This window comes from Cololabis saira, chromosome 11 (genome assembly GCF_033807715.1).
Source record: "Cololabis saira isolate AMF1-May2022 chromosome 11, fColSai1.1, whole genome shotgun sequence".
In the NCBI taxonomy this organism is placed as follows: domain Eukaryota; kingdom Metazoa; phylum Chordata; class Actinopteri; order Beloniformes; family Belonidae; genus Cololabis; species Cololabis saira.
In genome coordinates this window covers 33235139-33255190 of record NC_084597.1, presented here as the reverse complement: position 1 = coordinate 33255190, position 20052 = coordinate 33235139, and the positions used below count along the sequence as shown (strand labels likewise).

Genomic DNA, 20052 nt, shown 5'->3' with positions numbered 1-20052 from the left:
AAAATTATACACAATAACTATTTTGACTATCGCCTGGGCTGATAAACGTCAGGGCCACCAAAGAAAGTGTTTTCTGCGTGTGCCAGAGCAGGGGACTTGCCTTCCTGATATTCCACCATTTGTTTGGCTGATAAAATAAAGTGAAACCTTTGTCAGGTTAAATAGGTAAAAATCTGTGCTGACGTTTATATAAAGGTAATGAAGCCCATAACTATGTGAATAGCAAACAGAGACACGACATTGAGAGTTGATTTTTTTTTTATTCATTTTTTATTGTAAAAATATAGAATTTGATAAGACACTACAAAAACATCAACACAAACATAATACACAACAGTCTCAACGACAAAACCAATAGCACATCAATAGCCAAGTATTTTTTACTGTGCTTTCAATGAATCACATGTCAGTTATTCACTTGTTCATAACTTTAAGCGCGAATTACTGATAACGTAATATTTGTTTATGATCTGACAAAACCTAATGACCGCAAACCTGTTTTTGTACAACGAGTGGAAGCTGCATATTTTCCCATGATCACCCAATTAGTTTTTTTTCCCATTTCCCGAGATCGATAATTGTGAGGTGGGCTGTAACAGAAGTTTTTTTCCACTGACAAGTCAAAGTTGAAAGTTTACTCCTAACAATATTTGTGTTAATGAAACAAACATGGGAGTGTGTGATTGCTTTTATAACACTTCACTCCAGACGTATTTTTCTTGAAACCCTCCATGACGTCTTTATTATATGGCACAAAATAGTACAAAGCAAGTTTGTGTGATGAAGATGCCTGCTAGAGATGTGAGATCAGTTCAAGTTTATTCCAAACATTCTTGCAACCAGGACAGAGTTGTACATGGACTCCAACTTCGTTTGCAGCTCATCTGGTTGGATGATTCAGCTGAAATTATTTTATTTCCTTGTCCTTGAAATACTCCGTAAGTAGTAATTATAACTATACCAACAGGACAATGTCAGTCCTGCTTGACCCATGACCCTGTCCCCTAATATAACCCACTATATTCATCAGGCTTTTGAAAAACAAAAAAAGCCCAAACCTGACAATCCCCACCCCAGGATTCTTAAGTATCTTAAAATCTTTAAGATGTCTCTCCATGCACTTGTGTATCGAAATAAAAGTTTTACTCTTGATACCGATGTGAGGCAGCATGTATTGGTTTTTAACATTTGCCTGAACCCATTCACGTGATGTTGTGCCATAAAAAGAAAATTGGGTCATACGCCAATTCTCGTCTTAAAAATATTACCAATACTTTTGTGCTTTACTGTCAAATGTCACATCACAGGAAGCATTGAAAATGTGAAATGTCAGAATCACCATCAAGGAACACAGTAATCGTATAGTAAATCTGGGAAAACTACAACATAAGCTTCGTATAAACATATCAGTCAAAAAAAGGGCAATCATTTTCTCATAAAGTGCAAATTAAATTGATTTTAACATACATACACTGTCTGACATTCTTCTTATTGCCTGTAGACATTGTTGGCAAACAGTAAATATTAAAGAAAGCGCGGGTACAATTGGGGCAAAGCATTTTCACAGGAGAGGAAACGGTGGTGCTCTTAAGATGCGAGGCACTTGTAAGGGTGTGTTATTCATCAATTGTTCATGCCCCACACATAGGTTTTAAGCTGGAGAGGAGAATGGACCACAATATGAAATTTTGTCAAAACCAAAACACTGAAAGTTCAGATATCTCATGATATTCATGTCACTCAAGATACATTGACGGAGAAGTTGCTGGTTGGTAATTTAGAGGGCACCCATTACAATTACTCTTTTGGTACATGCATTATGTTGTGCACCAGGTAACACATTCTTTCCCTTACCAAGTCAAATATCTGCATAGTCACAACAGTCTACATGTGCAGGTTTACAGTCCAAAATGACCCTGCATTTACATAACACAATAACTGCTCTTATTTAAAACAAAGAAAAAAAGATCAAATGTCATGTGGCTTATAACAAGGTACAAACAACATATGTAAAGTTCCTGTGGCTTCCATTCCCTGATAATTAAAACTAAAATACAGCATGCCACTTTACAAGCTGGAGCCACAACTCAGAGGTGATAAATGCAGACTACAGAGACTATGCACACATTTTTTCAAACAAAGTTTCACTCTGGCAAATCATTTCACCTCTCAGAGAATTTAAAACGTGTTCAACCTTTCTAACATTTTATCCTTTAATATCTCAACAGCAGAAGAAAAAGCTTTAATGTCTCATGTACAGCAACTTACTACCAACTAGGGGTGCGATACAAAAACGTCACGATACGTGTCGTGGAGGTGACAAACTGTAGCGCGATATTGGGTTATTAATATTAATGTATTGTGTTTACTAGTAACACGCATCGTATTGGTGCAGCGGGATCACGTGACGACCGCGCCTCGACCCGCGGACGAAAATCTTACTACGCTCAGAAAAACTAGTACCGTTTTGCGGTCCCGATCACGGGACTCTTGGGGGGTTTTGAAGCTCCGAACTTTTACTTATGAGGGGAGCATGAACCAATCTTTTTTCTGATGTAAAGATTGTGTCATCCCCAAAGGTGGGAGTGGGATGAAATGATAACGGGGTTCACCTTACAGCCTCAGCATGGGAGCATGTGGCTGAAGCTCTTAGCTCTGTCAGAAGATAAATAACTGTCATTTTGCATTTTGAGTTTGGGACTTTTCATAGTTTATTTATTTACTTTTATTCAATTTTAGTTGTTAAATTTCTGGAAAAGAAAAAAGTCAAATCATACATGAGAGAAACTATTCAGTTTGTGGCAAAATATTTGTACTTGTATCAAACTGAAGATGCATAATGCAAACCTGACATTTACTTTTAGTTCAGTTTCTGGAAAATAGTTGGCCTGGCTTTCTCTTTAAAACTTAAACAGTTATAAAGCATTACAAACTGTAACAATAGGGCACAGTATCTTTTTGTATTTTGTGTCTTTCAAATAAAAGAAAATTTTTTCCAGTCATATGTTCCTCATTCAAGGTTGTTAAAAAAATACTGCTATAATATCGTTATCGTGACCTTAATATCGTGTATCGTACCGTATCGTGAGATTAGTGTATCGTTACACCCCTACTACCAACCAACTCATTTTAACCTGCAAAAGCTAAACATGTTCTCTGGAAAAAAAAGAAATCCCTTCAAAACCTTACATTCTTGTGTGCTTTTCATAAGGTCAAGCGATACCACCTCTTAAAAAAAAAAAAAAAAAGACTACAATCTCATTTTATTCCAACGTTTTTTGCCCTGGCACTATATGGACCAAGAAAATATAAGTATGCCATCTGCAAAGATAGTTATAGTGTGAATTTCTGCTCAGGAGGATGCAGCAGTGAAAAATGGTCAATTTTTAGCATTAAAGCACAGAGAAGACATTGCTCCATACCAAAGTGAAGTACAGCACAGGCTTGATGACTGACATCATTGTTAACTGTTAAACCATACAACTGAAGCGCTTATCAGTCCCTAGGCATTCTTCTTACACAATCACCGATAACATAAGATGAATATCTGCTCTTTCTATGTATCCTTTTAGGGACCCTTATATGGGGGAAATGTGCAGGCAACCCCCATCTAACAGTCATGTGTTGAATAGCAGAAATGCAGATTTAGAATATTTGTCACTAACACTTTTGTGTACTACTCTGAGATGCATGATCAATACCGACTCGTCTACATGACGGTAGACAGAAGAATAAAGCTCCCTGCTTTAAATATATAATACAATATATACACAAAAAAAAGACATGTAGGCAGAGCTGCTTAGTAGTCCAAAAGAGAGTATTATGAAACATAACACATATTTTTTGCTATTTTTTTCATACAAGTGTAAATAAATAAATGATTATCAGGATGACCTTCTTATTTTCTGCAGTCCTGTTAGAGTGAGGTTTGTTGTGGTGTGGCAGTCATGTGAGCAAGAGATAGTCTGCGGCATTGTGAACAGAGTACTGAGGGTTCCCGGTGGTACCTGAAGTTTGTTGGTTCCAAGTGAAGGCTCAATGAGATCTGAGTGCACTTTTGAATGGTAAAGGCTGCTTTGGATTCCTTGCAGCAGTTTGGTTAGAATATCAGTAAATGGGCCAGTTGGATAACCCCACTCCCGAGAGACAGTTCAAATGCTTCACTAGGATTGACTGAACTTTCCATGATTTCCCTAAAAGGAATTTCAAAATCGATGGGGCCCACTGAAGCCCACCGTCAGCAACATTTTCCATTCAAAAACGTGTGACTGTTGAGTTCGGGTGTTTGGTCTAAAACTCTCCTAAAGATTCATCTGAGCTCGGGTGGAGGATGTGTTAGTGTCTGAGCAAATGTTCCAGTTTAATCTTTGTAAATAGTTTGACTCTGAAGTGAAGCTATGCAGGGTATGTGATGCTGTTCATTGACTTGAATAAAAAAATAAATAAGGTCAATGAAACATATAAACTGTGTGGTTAAAACAAAAAACAGTAGTAGATCAGAAGTCACATACTGCAGCTTTTGTGGTGATAGGTGGATGTGTCAGACTCGGTTTAGAGAATTTTACAATCTTCATTCAGTGACCGGTTTGTGGCACCTACAGTAACTGGTTATTGGCATTTTTATCAGTGTTACACATTCAGACAGAAGAGTATCTCCAGAGACTTTCCTCATGACTAAACATTTGCATCTTTTGACACTTTATGTTTCGATTTCCCTATCATTATCTTGATCAGACCCAGTTCTGAATTCCAGCATCTTTTAAACCGCAAAGTCTGCCTCATTTTCATCTGCTTTGTGTTTCTTTTGAAGAAAATTAAATGCACGACAGCAAATATAAATGTAGACCTTCCATGAGTTATATAGTGGGGCCGAAGCTGCAGTTTTGTGGCATGCAGACCAGTTATGAGACAAAAAACAAATAAACCAGAGCACATCAACATGAAAAGGATTGACAGTTAGAGGATTATGCTCTGTGTCTGTTACATTTGCCTTGCCTGAGGTTGTACCTCAGCTCTACAACTCCTGATGGAACTCTGCTTCCAGAGAAAACTGCCAAAGAATAAGCCATTTTTGTTCTGTTTTCTGCTCAGCTCACCTGAGACGAGTTAAAAAAAAGTTCAGTTCGAGCCTGCTGTGTGAAACTCCCTTTGTATTCCAGCCAAAAAATAAAAAAGATTGGCCAGATCAAGTGTCTTTATGTCATGTTTTATCTTGGAAAATCCTACCAAATTCACAAATTTTGGATAATTCGAATGAAAGGCATCCTTCAAGTGTAGCTCAGCTTGCCATCCTTACTCCTCCAAGGAGCACTACTCACTCCATTTCAGATTGGTTTTAGGGCAGCAATGTCCATTATCTCCAGTGGCACCACAAGCAAACTCCACAAAAACCACCAAGACGCGGATAATCCGGTGTAGATCCATAGATAGAGAATCCTTATTCTCAGAAAGTGCCAAGCCACGCTAGGTCCAACAGTTGTTTGATTACATACTAGGTCCATATATCGTCATGTACGTACGTGTGTATGGATGTGTAGATGTGTGCGCATGCCTGTACATATTCATCAGATGTTTACGGAGCTGGTGTTGTTCATATGAACTCTCATCTCTTGAATACTTGTGATAATTTTTTTCTGATGTCCAGCCAAGTTCACTCCTACTCTTCTCAGGTCTCTGAAAAACAGTACACAAACAAGATGGTGCATGGTTAAAGCAGCCTGCAAATAAAGAGGTTAGTTTCTGAAAACAAAGCCATCTTTTTCTTATGCACTCAATCCAAATACATATATTTTAGGCGAAACCTTTCGGTTCGTCAAATGCAAAATTCCCATTAATCACTGCGCAGTTGTCACACCAGGCTGTCATAGCGTCAACCTCTCCATACGAAGGAGAATGTTATTTATTCATCTTTTATAAAGGGATGCTAATAAATCTTTGATGCTGGGGTGGGCTATAGGACATTGCTTTAAAAAAATAAAATGGTATTGGAGTTCTTAAAATTTAGAGCAACTTTGTTTCAAGTAATAAGATAAATACACAAAATCAAAGATTTTTGTTCTTGCTTATTTAAACGTTATGGATAACTGTACACCAAATGTTTATGCTACAAGCTGCACAGAAGCATTCCCCTTTGTTAAGGGTGCTTTTTATTTCCCTACATTTTATAGTAATGCTTCTTTTACTGGAAAACAGCACTGCTGTTGTACAAAAAACAAAAACCAAAGACTAGACGCCTTAATGCCACAGGGTGTATACCTCATCCTATTTGTTGGGCCAAATGCCCAAGAAACGTATGTGTAGACATGTGAGTGGTCTTACTCTGATGTCATCTGAGCCACCGTTTCCAGCGAGGAGTATCCTCCCTGCATGAAGAGTTCACTATAGCGTCCCATTTTGATAGAGTCCAGCCAGTCTCCTACAGTCTGGCTCCGAGTGCTGCAGTCTCCCTCTACACTGGCATGCTCCACTAGCAGGTTGGAAACCCTAGCACACAAATGAAATGAAAATGAAGATTACAAATTTCACAAAAATCTGTCAAACACCATCTATAAAAATGAGTGAAAATGAGCTGGATTTAAAAATTACTTTTAAAGTCTACAGCAGAACTCAGCGCTGACAGTTACCTATTTTGAGGCATGATGTTATTAGTTTACAGACAAATTTTACACACAATTAGTGTTCACGTGTGGCTAAGCCAGGGATTAAAGCAAAAAAAAATCCCAGGACGGAAAGTTTTCAGACCCCCCCCCCCGTTGCGATTGAAGACGTAAATTTATAATCCATTCCTGAGAGTTCATCTTTTGATCCAGTGGCAATATCCGTGCTAGTAGATACTTTTTATGTAATAATGACAGGGGGTTCTAAACGAGGCACTGCAGTACAGACTCGCTACATAACTTTGAACAAAGCATCTGAAATTAAAATGCAGATATACAAGCTCACAGCGCGTCACATTCGTAATGCAACGTAGGCTTGTAGCTCCGCAGTGTTTACATTGCGGCACACCGACATGCAACGAGGTCTAGCGCTGAGTTATGGTTCTGCGTTACACCAACGCAGAACCCGGCGTAGGGTACGCGGCCGTACGCACCGTACGGCCGCGACTCACTCCACTGTCCGCCGGCGCGCGCCCGGCTCCTCGCCACGCCGACTCCGCGCTCATATATTTAATACATTTATGAAGCCCATATATTTATAAAGCCCCACCTGGCCGAGCCCTAACACTGAGGCCATGGTAGATTTAGGTTACACACGGACACGCGGCACTGTTGACTTTTTTTCCCTGCCGGCTCTGCTCACTGCCGCAACGTGTTGCCTCCAGTCATTTCAATGAGAAGCACACCGCACCGCAAAACACTGCATTGCATATTCAGCGCCGCACAGAAGCTCCCAAATGGAAATGATTTTTGATTTCTGAATGGATAGATACGTCGCTTATTTTTTGAATATTATGTTTTTCTTTTCTGGCCTGGTCCGTTGTTTGGGGAATTTTTTTTTTTTTTTCCCCCGTTCCGCGGAAATTTTTTGCTGAGACCAAAATCCGCGGAAGATTCTGATGCCTGATTGAAACACACGGTGCTTTACATGCAGAATAAAATAACAATCAAAAACACGTCGACGCAAACCACATGCGTAGGCACGGCGTCGTTTTGACGCAGAACCATAACTCAGCCTAGGCTGAGTTATTAGGTGTCAGGTTACGTGCATCTAAAACCAGAGGAGAACTTTACTGTGTGTGCACAGCCAACAGCTGATTGACTGCAGTGGGCGCCGTTCGACAAGTCACCGCGGCGCTACAGACACCCCGGTGTTCATATTTTTTGTCGGATTTGCGCTGATCTCATAAAAAAATATCCCCAAAAAATCCCCAGGACGGAAATCCGTACCAGGTACGGAGAACTTTAATCCCTGGGCTAAGCTGTCCACAATACCTGTGTGAGGAGTTGACCAGTTTTTTTAATGAGCTGGGGTTGCGAATAAGCTTGTCGAGTAGGCAAACAATCTCATCAAACTTTGGACGGTTGCTGCGTTCCCGCTGCCAGCAGTCCATCATTAGGTGATACAGGGCCTCAGGGCAGTCCATGGGACCGGGCAACCTATAGCTCTCCTCTACTGCTTTTATTACCTACAAATAAAGGATAAAGATAGGCAGGAGGAGACAAAAAGGGGGTCCGTTATTAAAAGTCAAAACAAAACAACTAGAACAAAAAAACAAGAAGAAAAAAAAAACATGAAATGGTGCATTGGAAATAAATTCCTGAAAGAGGCTTCAAACAAAAACGCTACTTCATTTTGTCTGCATACTGTAGATCTGCAAATGTCATTCATTTGTAGGTTACTGTTGTTTCACAGTAAAATAATGTAGTTTACTATACACCCAAATTAAAAGAACCACTTTATTTATTTTTTGGTAACTTTAAAATGACAGTCTGAAAATTCTTCTGTTGTTTCATTGACCTACTGAACGGGACCTACCACACTGTTGCGGCATGGAACTGCACAGTGCGATTTTATGGTCTAGCTCAGATCACTCTTGCGAGAACATGTACTGTGTTACGGCAATGTGCCGTACATAGTCAGCTCTCCATTCTCAGTTTCTGAATCATAGCAGAGGTAGCAAAGAGGATCAGATCAGAGGAAATGGTAAAGAAAAAATCCTGGACCTGTTATCAGTCTAAGACAGCAGATATGAGAACAAGTGTAAAGTTTCAGATTTGCTTTTATGCAGCATTGAACTTGTAAGTGGTGTCTTATTTTCTGTGTTCTTGCTGTGGTTTCTTTCCGTGGTTTTAATGCAACAATAACACTAATTTCGTCTTTGCCCGTTTTCCTGATCATCGACATCTCACAAATGTCTACACAACATAAGGAATCAACTCTGAATGTGATATTATCTAACGAAGCTAAAGTTTTGTGTATTGTCCTTTCAAGCTGTGTAGTGTATATTGACCCAATCAAGTTATACTGTGTCATGCGCAATTTAACCACCCATTGCTCATTCGGTAGTCTTTGTTGGTGTTAGCTTCACTTTTACGCTGGTTATACTGGGCTTCGGCTGATCTCTAAAGAGGCACACAGAGCAGAAGAGAGGAGCTGAGGATTTCTCCTCAGCCACCAAACCAAACTATCATTAACACACAAGCACAGACAGCACCAGAACTGTATCTCTACACTATTATCAGACAAACTGTGCCACCTATGAAAAAGGGGCCAAAAATATCTTCTTTAATTTGCTCACAAACCTTTTTTTTTTTAAAACATACTTTGCCTGAAGTTGCCAAAGGCTGGCTTTACTCTGAAAAATGATACTTTGGCAGCTTCCTTGTCTCAGTTCTATTAGACAGCTCTGCTTACTTCTTGACATGAGCTGCAAGATACAACGTGTCTAAAATAGGAGATAACTTTATTGTTTGAACAATAGGAGTTGACCAAGTTTGAGGTAAGATGTTGCAGACACATCTGCTTTAACATGACCATCTAATCTCAAAATGTTTGTCACTAAAACATGACCGTACGCAAGGGCTGCAACTAAATAGTTGATTAATCTATTGATTGTTAAAACGATTAATAGACTAATCAAATGACAAATTGCACTATAACTTAAGCCATTTTATTTGTAAAAGCAAAGAAAAACTGCTTGCAGGCATTTATGAGTCTTCATAGGGCCCTTTTGAAGTACAACCATGACCACAGACGTGTTACACACATGTTGCAGCTTTCACTCTTGCAACGGGAGAAAGGACGAAGTGAGACGTTTGCTCAAATTGAACTCTTTAGTGAAATAAAAAGGGTCAGCAAATTATTACAGCACGTGCAGCTATCAAAAGAGGTACAGCATCTTCTTCCCGCAACAGCAGACTCCCACGTCATCACGTCCACTTCCTGTATTTGCTTCTCAAAGCATCATGGGAAAGGTAGTCCATTTTAATGTCCTCTCAACCAAATGAACTGAAATTAGGTAATTCTGGTTTTAACTTAAATTTAAACATCTCTTTTATGAATTATTATCTTATAACTTTAACTTATTTATTCTCCAACAAAACCCGTTTTAACAAATAATATATGCTCTCAAATAAATTCTCAACAACACATATTTACAGTCTACTGTATGATCGCACATTTGTACCGTGAGCTTCTCACTACAGGTACTGGGGAGCTTTCCGATGGTATACTGTATGATACACAAGGCATTACAGTAAATGTATACTGAGCGATCCCGTAAGCTTCCAGCAGTGAGAGGGAGCCAAATGCTGGAATCACATGGCAGCCTTGCAGCAACGCACATCAGACTGTGTCTGATGCTTCTGGCAGGTGCTGTTATCATGGCTTGGGATTATCGAAGCTTTCTATAGTCGATCTGTCAACCCTCGTTTCTTAAGGTGCATTCTGGTCGTATAACACGCAGGCAGATGTCAGTTTCACTTTTGGAAGTTGCAATGTTGAGTAGAGGTGGGTGCAATTCAACGATGTGTCGATGCATCGCGATGCGTCACGTGACGATTTGTAATCGATTATGGTCCAGTAAATTTTTTTTTTTTTTTTTTTTAAGTTATCCTATCCAGATTCTAGACTGAATAAGCTGCGGAATCATTTCATTTTCAAGAATGCACATTTCTTATTAGTAACTTACACTAAGTACATATCTTGTTTACTTGAATTAATGAACTCATTAAATCCAGGGCTTGACTGTTTTCAGTGTTTTCGGCCAATAGAGGGAGCTCTCATGCAAGTGCAGCTTTCCCTGGTCAAAGAGCAAATGTTTACATAGTCATAAAATAAATTATTTTGTGTCTTTGAAAAATACATGTCAAATGTTCAAAAAACCTTGTTATTTACTTAATGAGTGTTGTTAGAGGAACTGAGTTAATTGATTGGCTATTTATTTACAAATGTAGCCACAGATGAAGACAAAATCAATCTTGTATGGAAAAAAGCATTACAAATCACAATAATCGAAGAATCGTGGCACCAATAATCGAATCGAAAATCGTTATAATCGAAGAATCGAAGCTCCAATAAGGTACCCTTGTTTGCACACCCCTAATGTTGAGTTGTGCTCCGATGCGTGTTCAAAATGACACTCTTTTGCTTTTGACTGGCCTCCATGTAAGGGTTCATTGACAAGGCTCCATCAGTGTAGACTCAACTTGATTGGCTGTCTAAAATAACACACACACACACACACACACACACACACACACACACACACACACACACACACACACACACACACACACACACACACACACACACACACACACACACACACACACACACACACACACACACACACACACACACACACACACACACACACACACACACACACACACACACACGATAAAAACCTCTCTCTTCTAAATGCTACATACCCCAGTTAGATTTCTGCAACTAAGATGCAGCAGCACAGCACTGAATCACAGGAAAAATAAATAAATATATTTATCTATTTATTATTTGGGGGGAGGATGAATAATGAATATACTCCAGCTCTTTCCGTTAGACCCTGCCGTGGAGAGCGGGCTGTGTTTAGATATTTTTTTTTACCCATGCAAGACGCTGCATGGAATCGATTTGTTGAAATCACGGCAGCCTTTGCTTGTGTTAAATTCACACAAAAGACCAATGTGATAGCGCTGCAACACACATGCAAGTGTGCTGGAGAAAAGTCTAAAGCGTCAGAGAGAAACACAGCATCAAATCATTGCTGCATGCTGAGATGGAGAAGAACACTTAGCGTACTGGCGGAGCGGAAAGATCAGAAACTAAGGAGGGGGACTGAAAGAGAGGGCGAACAAGAGGCAAGGAAGAATAGAAACACAGATTGCATTTTATAGAGACACGAGTAAAAACTGAAAAGGGAGAGGGAGAGATTGGGAAACATGAGGAGACAGCTTAGAGAAAGATTGTGAGTGCCTGCACTTTCTTCTGCAGATCAGAGAAAATCCAGCATAGCGCTTTCAATTAAACATGAAACCTCTTCCCCCCTTTCCTCTCATCCTCATCTTCTCTCCTCTCTTACTCATCTTTAGGTTTTTGAGACAGAAAGTCTAAGAACCAAAACAAGGTAGGAGTCTGACGCCGGGATGGAGAGGTCACTTCAGGGCTGTGAGCACATCTGTATTTTGCATGTGTGGCTGGAAGGCTGTTCTCTGTGATGTATCAATCAAACGCTCCACACTTAGAGCTGCAAATATGGTATCAACAAAATCAAACCAGTACAAAAAAAAAACAAAAAACAAAAAAAAACAGTTTGCATACTCTATATAGAGTACATGCACATGCCCAAATCAAAAATCAGAAAGTGTAAAGCAGGGGTGGGCAGTTCCTGGTCCTCGAGGGCCATGTCATGCTAGACACAACCCTGTTAGACATAGCTGTGTCATTACCAGGCATTTGTAGACCTTGACTTATTGATAACAATCTTCAATTGCAATCAGATGTGTTGAAGCAGGAAAACATCTAAAAACGTGCAGGACACGACCCTCGGGGACTAGGAATTGCCCACCCCTGGTTAAAAGCAATGTAAAACTCAGAAAACAATGATCCACCTTAAGTTTTATTGCAGATTATATGAGCCGGGGAAATTGTTCTGCCTCAAACTTTATTTAACTTGCTGATGTGCATCCACTTTTGCATTTCAAGCTAGCAACAATATTACAATATTATAAAAAAAAGTTTAGAACAGGGCCTGTGAGTTAGAGGAGGGGGGGGGGGGGGGGGGGGGGGGGGGGGGGGGCATTAACCATAGGTAATATCAGCAGACACGATTGCAATCTTTGTAAGGCACAGAGGCAATACGGATGAAAGACAAGTTTCTGAATAGCAATAGTGGAGTTTGACTCTGCAGTGTTTTAATGTATTCAAATTGGGACCCTAAAAGAGACATAGGAAAGCATTTGCATGTTGTATAAACAGTTAGCAGTTGTGAGAAGGAATCACAACACTATAAAGCTTTACTGTACAGGCCTTAAAATCAAAAGTAAAAAAGGAACACAAATATATTAAGCTCATAGTGTCTGCAATGAAACAGAAGTCAAAGTAACTTAAGCAATTATTTTTTCCTTATTCCCCAACTTTTTCATCAAACTTACATCTTGATTGGACATCTCCCAGTAGGGCCTCTCTCCATATGACATCACCTCCCACATGACTATCCCGTAACTCCATACGTCGCTAGCTGAGGTGAATTTCCGGTATGCAATTGCCTCAGGAGATGTCCAGCGGATAGGAATCTTTCCTCCCTGTAACAGGATAGAATGATACTTTTAAGAGGATTCAATTATTTGTGTGGACCTTACGCAGCAATCTCTCAAAAGTTTACGAAGACTGCTTTTGCGTCTTGTGTTGTTGCACTTATTTGATATTCAGCTGTGTTGCCAAAGTTGTTGAGTGGCCAGTTTTTGGATTAGAAGCCAAATCCGCCCATTTAGACGATTACCGCCCACCCTTAGCTAAATGTTTCAATGCTTATACGCTACTGCAGCTTCCAATTGTGGCTGCTTGATGGCTGCTGGTTGTGGGAATGACAAGCCTTGTTAGTGCTATATGTGGTTATCATTCAGTATTCTAAAGTTAGAAGAGCTTTATAACAATTTCATCATAGCTGCCAGTTCTCACACATTAAGCGTGAGACTCCCACAGCTCACAGTACTCTCACACCACATGTCTACATTTTCAGACAACTAATGAGGCATTCTTCATGACACCCTAAAACCGATCCACGCCAGTGAAGTTGGTTGTTTCTGGAACTTATCTAAGATGTCAGGCACTCAGGTAGGAAAATGTGTTTCAAACTACTTTGCAAAACATCTTTCTTTCCATCCAACAGTAGAGCTGGGTATCATCACTGACCCGATTCCGATACACTAGGTCCCAAAACGATACGATTTCCGATTCGATACGATATCGATATTCTGGTTACAATAAGGGAATAACATGATCCTTCCACGCGCCACGTCCGGCCAGAGAAGCCCCACCCTGCCTGGTGAAAAGAAGCAGCCTGCTCACTCCTCAAGTAAGGAGGAGACTTGAGCTCAGTGCAGGGCCTCCCGGGGTTGGTAGATGGAGCAATGCCCAGGACTGACTTAGGTAGGAGCACTGGTTGATAAAATGGGGGAAAAAAATCGGGATTAAAAAAAAAAAAAAAAAAAATTTTTTTTTTTTTTTTTTTTTTTTTTTAATCGATACTTGGATTTATGTATGACAAGTTTCACTTTCTTCCCCATTTAAACTGTCGGAGACCTGCTGCTGCTCTTTACTTGCACAGGAAAAACGGGTTTTCAGCTGACGTGCCTTGTGAAGTTAGCTCAGTGCAGGATTGATTAAGAGCGGCAAGATATCTTGGGGTCTGATTATTGACAAAATGTGAATTATGTTATTTTCACTTCTCAGGATAAGAGAATCTGATAATGACAGGGAAAAAAAAGATCTTGAAGACGTGGAAGTGAGTGACAGAATATTTGGCACAGAGACGGCGAGAGTTGGTGCTAATTAAGCATTGTGGAAACTGTGTCGAGTTGTAATGGGTCCGCTTCCTGCAGAAAGCGGCCTGTCTCTGTCGCTGACAACACCCCACTCAATCAAGGATACAAAACTCATTTTAAACCCTGGCATTGTTGTCAGTGTGAATGTGTGAATTCATAAAAAAGGTGCATGTTTTGGCTATGATTTCCCACTTAATCCAAAGTTTGATATAGCACCATTTAACTCAGACATACACGCAATATGTACACAAATGATTAAATATGTTATCTTTCTCCTCACACATCACTGCAGACAAAATTAGTTGATGACTTAATGCTTATAACATAAGCATTTTCTCTTCTTTCCATGTTTTAAATTGAATAACTTCAAATTCTCATCAATCACATCAAACAAGGAGGTTTAAAGGATCACACAAGCTTTAAATACTGCAGTTATCAGTTTAAGAGTAGCAATGTAGCGTCTTACCCGTGTGGTATATGCAGCCTCTGGGTCGTCCTCCAGGACTCGGGACAGACCAAAATCAGAGACTTTACACACAAGGTTACTATTGACCAGGATATTACGGGCCGCCAGATCACGGTGGACGTAGCCCATGTCGGACAGGTATCTACATTTACAAGCACAGTGGGAAAGAGTCAACATAAAGCACTGCATATGAAAGAAAGGGTTACGTGTGTCAGGATGTGTACCTCATGCCGGATGCAATGCCGCGCAGCATACCGACCAGCTGGATGACTGTGAACTGACTGTCGTTTTTCTGTCAAAAAGAAGGAACAAATGGAAAACGTTCTCAATGACAAAGTGTTTACACCTCCAGTTAAATCACTGGGCAATTAAACTGAAAATGAAATTAAAGAAAAGGTAGAAATTAACTAGAATAAAAGACAAAAGGAAGCCTGTCAATGCTCTTTCATCAAAGTAAAATAGTCAGTACTATGGAGCCATACTGAAACTAATGAAAATACCACGTAGTTAAAGCAACTGCCCTGCAAAATAGGTAAAATGTAATCATAAGCACAATGGCTCTTTAAAAACCATCTAAATAATCAACTTACAGTGTAAGTCAAATACACAGAGAACTCTACAAGTCTACCGTCTCAATTTTCTTTTCAAGAAGGACTTTGAGGGTAAACATGTTTGCATTTTACCCTTATTCATTTCCAGTTTCCACAAACTCAATGAGCCTCAAATGATCACAATTTTCTTACTGGTTCATCAAGTCCTCCAGTCATTTGTCAGTATGTTTAGAATCAGAATGCAACTTAGTCAAGCCATTTACAATTAAATAAACATTATTTACATGTATTGCTCCTGCCAACACCAACGGCAGAGTTTGGGATCTGTAGAATAGCATCTCTCCACCTTGATTCCCTGTCTCCACTGCCCACAAATGATCCATTTCATCCATCATACTGAGAGCAGAATCTACATCTCCAACCCTGCAGATAATTATCATAGGGAACCTCAAAGTAGGAATGTTTGGACATTGTGTGACTTGTGAAAGCAGATTATATGTCAAATTAGGTAAAACCTGGGTATATAGCAACTGAAAAACCAGCAGAGTGCTCATCTAGACACAGCTGACATGCTCAGTTGCCATCAGATTAATGGAGAGCAGCAAATGTTTAACTGGAGCTTTAGTTTTCTTCTGATGACGGCTCTTATTGTTAGTTTAAGCCTGAGCTCCTTCCGGTCCACATGTACAACTCTCAACCTTCCTCTCGTCCACTTTTTTAGTTTTCCACAAGATCCACACAGCTGCAGCAGAACAGTCCTCTTCCACTCAAGTTTCAACCCCAGTTTCCATCAGGAACAAAACTCCTTTGTCCCTCCATCCACAACAGAACATGCCACTTAGATGTGAAATTAAATGTTAAGCCAAAGATGTGAGTTACGAGGGTTCCACTACATTGTCTGGAGCAGTGACGGCTAATCCAGGATCCAGTCTGACCCCTGATTTTTTCATGCCTGTGTTATTCACACCGGCCTCAGTACACCAGCCATCCATGTAATTACTTCACAGGCACTTCTCTGCAGGTCTCCAACCTCCTCCGCTTCCCCTTTACCTGCCAGGTTTATGGCCAAAAACACTGTAGAGTCATGTCAGCAGTTTCTCCCGACCACACTCCTCTTTGTGTATATTGTCTCGCAGTATCTTCTGCTCTCCCACATAGACACACGAGAACATTACGTTCAGCTACAGTAAGAGCTTTGATCCTGTCCGCCTTTCATGCACTCTTACACCTCCCAATCATAAAAGCTTTTTTTGTTAATCTTTCTAACAGCCATCTGTTAGTGGAGTTTACTCTTTTCTCTCGTGCTCAATTGATCCCCAAGTGCAACCTGAGCATATTGGTATTGTAATCAGACTGAGGTGAAAGACTGAGGAGATCTGCCCGTCTGCCTCTTCGTCACAGTTCATCTTCTGCTCCCGGTGAAGTCAAGTTTGTCTGCACAGGTCAGACACCATTTCCAGCCTCCACTAGGCCAATGACTTTCACATTTTCTGACAAAATGATCTGCGCCACACTTAGGCAAGAGAATATTTCAAAAGTTGCAGAACCTGGCAAAAGCGAGTTCCATGCACGTACACGCTACTGCTTTCCGGATTATTTTAGTGCCATTCACTACTACCCTACTAAAAGTCCTTTTTCCCCAGAGTTTTTGAATCAATGGAGGAGTGTGATCACTGTCATTTGTTCGCAAGATGACATAAAAATCACAATGCTGAATTACATGAAACCTGGTGTAAACTCTGAGAAACAGAAGAAGATTCAATTCTGGTGAACGACTGGGATCACATCCATTAAATCTGTGAAATACAAGATTGAGTTTGGCAGAAGATGCACTCCTCCACACCCTGAACAAAGCATGTCCTTAAAGCATCTCTTTGCAGACTTCAAACACTGATGGCAATTTTGTTTTGTGCAGAATAAGAGCGAGACTTTCATGACTACATACTCATTTCAAATAAGCCTCTGTTTAAATGTGTATAATGAAAGAAAAAAACCCAAAGAAACAGTGTTGCATCTCACCAAAAAAAACAACTAACAACAACTTTGTTTTCCTTTCAAGTCTCCTTCCACCTCTGGATAACTGTATTCCCAGTTTGAGATATAGGTAGAGCCTCTCCATCATTGTTTGTATCCACCTGCATTGTTTTACAGCACTGGTTTCTTATAGCTTTGTGTAAAGTAAAATGTGTCATCAATCTCTTATCAGTATTTTGTCAGATTTATTTATTTATTTTTTAATACATTTCTTTCTCTTCCACCATGCTATCCAGTATCTGGCTCCTATAATAACCATAATGCCCTCTTCTGTCTCCTTTCATTTATTCATGTCCCTCACCTTGAGGAAAGTGTCCAGAGATCCGTTCTCCATGTACTCAGTGATGATCATCACAGGCTTGCCTGAGAAGCAAAGTTCAAAAACAAACTTTAATTCTAATATATATCATATATCTATGATTTATGAAATGACAACACAATAAAATGGCGTGCGACACATTTACATCAATTCTTCTCGTACTCTTTAGTTTCAAGTCTCAAATGATCTAGTTTTCAATTCTCTTTACTGTCAGAATTTACTAAAGCTCAGTGTTCTTCAACATCAGCTGTAACATTGGGTCATTTCTTAAGTGGTGTATTCATAACTGGGCCTGTAAACAGTGGTGATGGTTGTGTAACACTTATTGTATATACTAGATACACGAGCATTAAGAGCATAGCATATTCAAGACTGTGAATGTACTTGGAATAAAGAGAGGACGTCTAAAGCCTGGGATATCTAGAGGGGAAGGGTGTTTGGTGAACGACATTCTGGGAAAGAAAAAGAAAAAAAAAGAGTGCGTATGGAAACTTCCCGACATGCTGATGTGTTTGTGTCAGTCCCACTGTAAAAATAAGTTACGTTTTTCACAAAAAAAAAAAAAAAAAAAGCCTGGGATAAACTTGCAGGTTCAGACCACGTACGCATCATGGCCGCCACGCGTATCCTGCGTTCATTTGACGCGTCGACGTGTACGTTCTCAAAAAGACACTGAACGCGTACGCGACCTGCAGTTCTCGCTGTGACACAGTTTCACTAAAGTTCCCCATGAAAATGTGATTAAACACATCAATACAGCTCTATATACCAGGAAAAAACCTCCAAAATGTACCTCCATATCTTTTTTATACTTTATACTTGTTTAAAAAAAAAACTGTTTTTAGTCAATGATTGTAATAGTCTGTTAAGAAAATCATGTTTGTTTTTAGTAATTGACTTTTTGTTACAATTAAAACTCTGTAAACCCTAAGTAGGAAGACTATTTCTGCATTTCACTTTTAAGATTTCCTTACACTTAAGTGCGAAAGACACTAATTGGCTTTGGAGCGACAGTGGGCGGCTTTGCACATACAGTGTTGCGGTGGTCGTGGGATGATATAGAGCAAATAGCCCTCAAAGGATATTCCATTTGTGTAAGAAGCAAAATCAATTCCAATTATCCGCACTAATTGTGTGGACAACAAGAGCTGATTAATAAATGAAACCTCGCTACAACAGGCACCTCGGCTTCATAATCTGAGAATTATGTCTGTGTGCACCTAAGGCATTAAAAGGGTCTTCCTGCACTGTATGCCTTTCAAACTATATAATATCATCAACTCTGTTTGTGAGTCTGCATTTGGGCAAAATAAAAAGAGCCAAAATAATTCAGACAGATACATCAGAGAGTCTAGAACTACAAACAAAGAACTAGAACAAAGCATCTTAGATGTCTAAATGGAACAAACAGTTTTTTTCACATCGTGTCACATGATAAGAAGGGAATCCCCTGTCTGGTACCTAGAGCTAAAACACTGGAAGATGCTCATGACTCACTCTTGGTGACCACCCCCTCCAGACGGATTATGTTTGGATGGTTAAACTGGCCCATGATTGACGCCTCCCACAAGAAGTCCCGCCGCTGCTGCTCTGTGTAGCCGGCTTTCAGGGTCTTGATGGCAACCTGGATCTCTCTCTTGGCAGGCAGCCTCAGCGGGCCACTGCACACCTCCCCAAACTCCCCTGAGGCAAAGACACAAACTCAGTTTGGCAGCCAGCAGTTCAGGCAGCCTTTATTTGCAAAAAATAAAAACACAATCCTGCCACATGGTGAGTCAGATCTAACTGGTAACTTTAGCTGACCTAAAATTTCAACGTATATAACTTTATTTTTGAGGGCTTTAGCCATTTAATTTCCGTTCTTTTACTTACAGTATTACGACCAGTAAATGGAAAGTTTTCAACATTTCATAGCCAAAGTGCTTCTGAAGACAACAAATGTTGCAGATGTGCATCTTTGCCAGCATTTATAACTATGATCTTATTGTCTAAAAAACTACTTCTTAAACTAAATTTGACTTATAGCATTTTTCCTTTTTATTTAATATTCAGCTGTTCCAGGAAATTGACTATAGATGCTCACTTTAGTGGCTCACAAGGGGAATTCATATATTACATTGCATGATATATTATTACAACTATATTGGCCTCATTCAGCCCTGAATGAAAATCCATGTATCTACAGGGGGTACACAC

The 20052-nt window shown here is 39.8% G+C and overlaps 1 protein-coding gene across 1 annotated transcript in view; it reads right to left on the bottom strand.

Annotated features, from left to right (window-relative positions):
* Positions 1 to 247: 247 nt before the first annotated feature.
* Positions 248 to 20052, bottom strand: part of LOC133455377 (ephrin type-A receptor 5) — a 77968-nt gene continuing 58163 nt past the window's right edge. The window contains exons 12-19 of the mRNA XM_061734376.1: positions 19354 to 19539; positions 17839 to 17900; positions 15177 to 15244; positions 14953 to 15094; positions 13095 to 13244; positions 7932 to 8125; positions 6319 to 6483; positions 248 to 5673 (exon numbers count right to left, since the gene is read on the bottom strand). Of these exons, the coding sequence (XP_061590360.1) occupies positions 5565 to 5673; positions 6319 to 6483; positions 7932 to 8125; positions 13095 to 13244; positions 14953 to 15094; positions 15177 to 15244; positions 17839 to 17900; positions 19354 to 19539 (1076 nt within the window). The 3' untranslated portion in view covers positions 248 to 5564. The remainder of the gene's footprint in view (positions 5674 to 6318; positions 6484 to 7931; positions 8126 to 13094; positions 13245 to 14952; positions 15095 to 15176; positions 15245 to 17838; positions 17901 to 19353; positions 19540 to 20052) is intronic.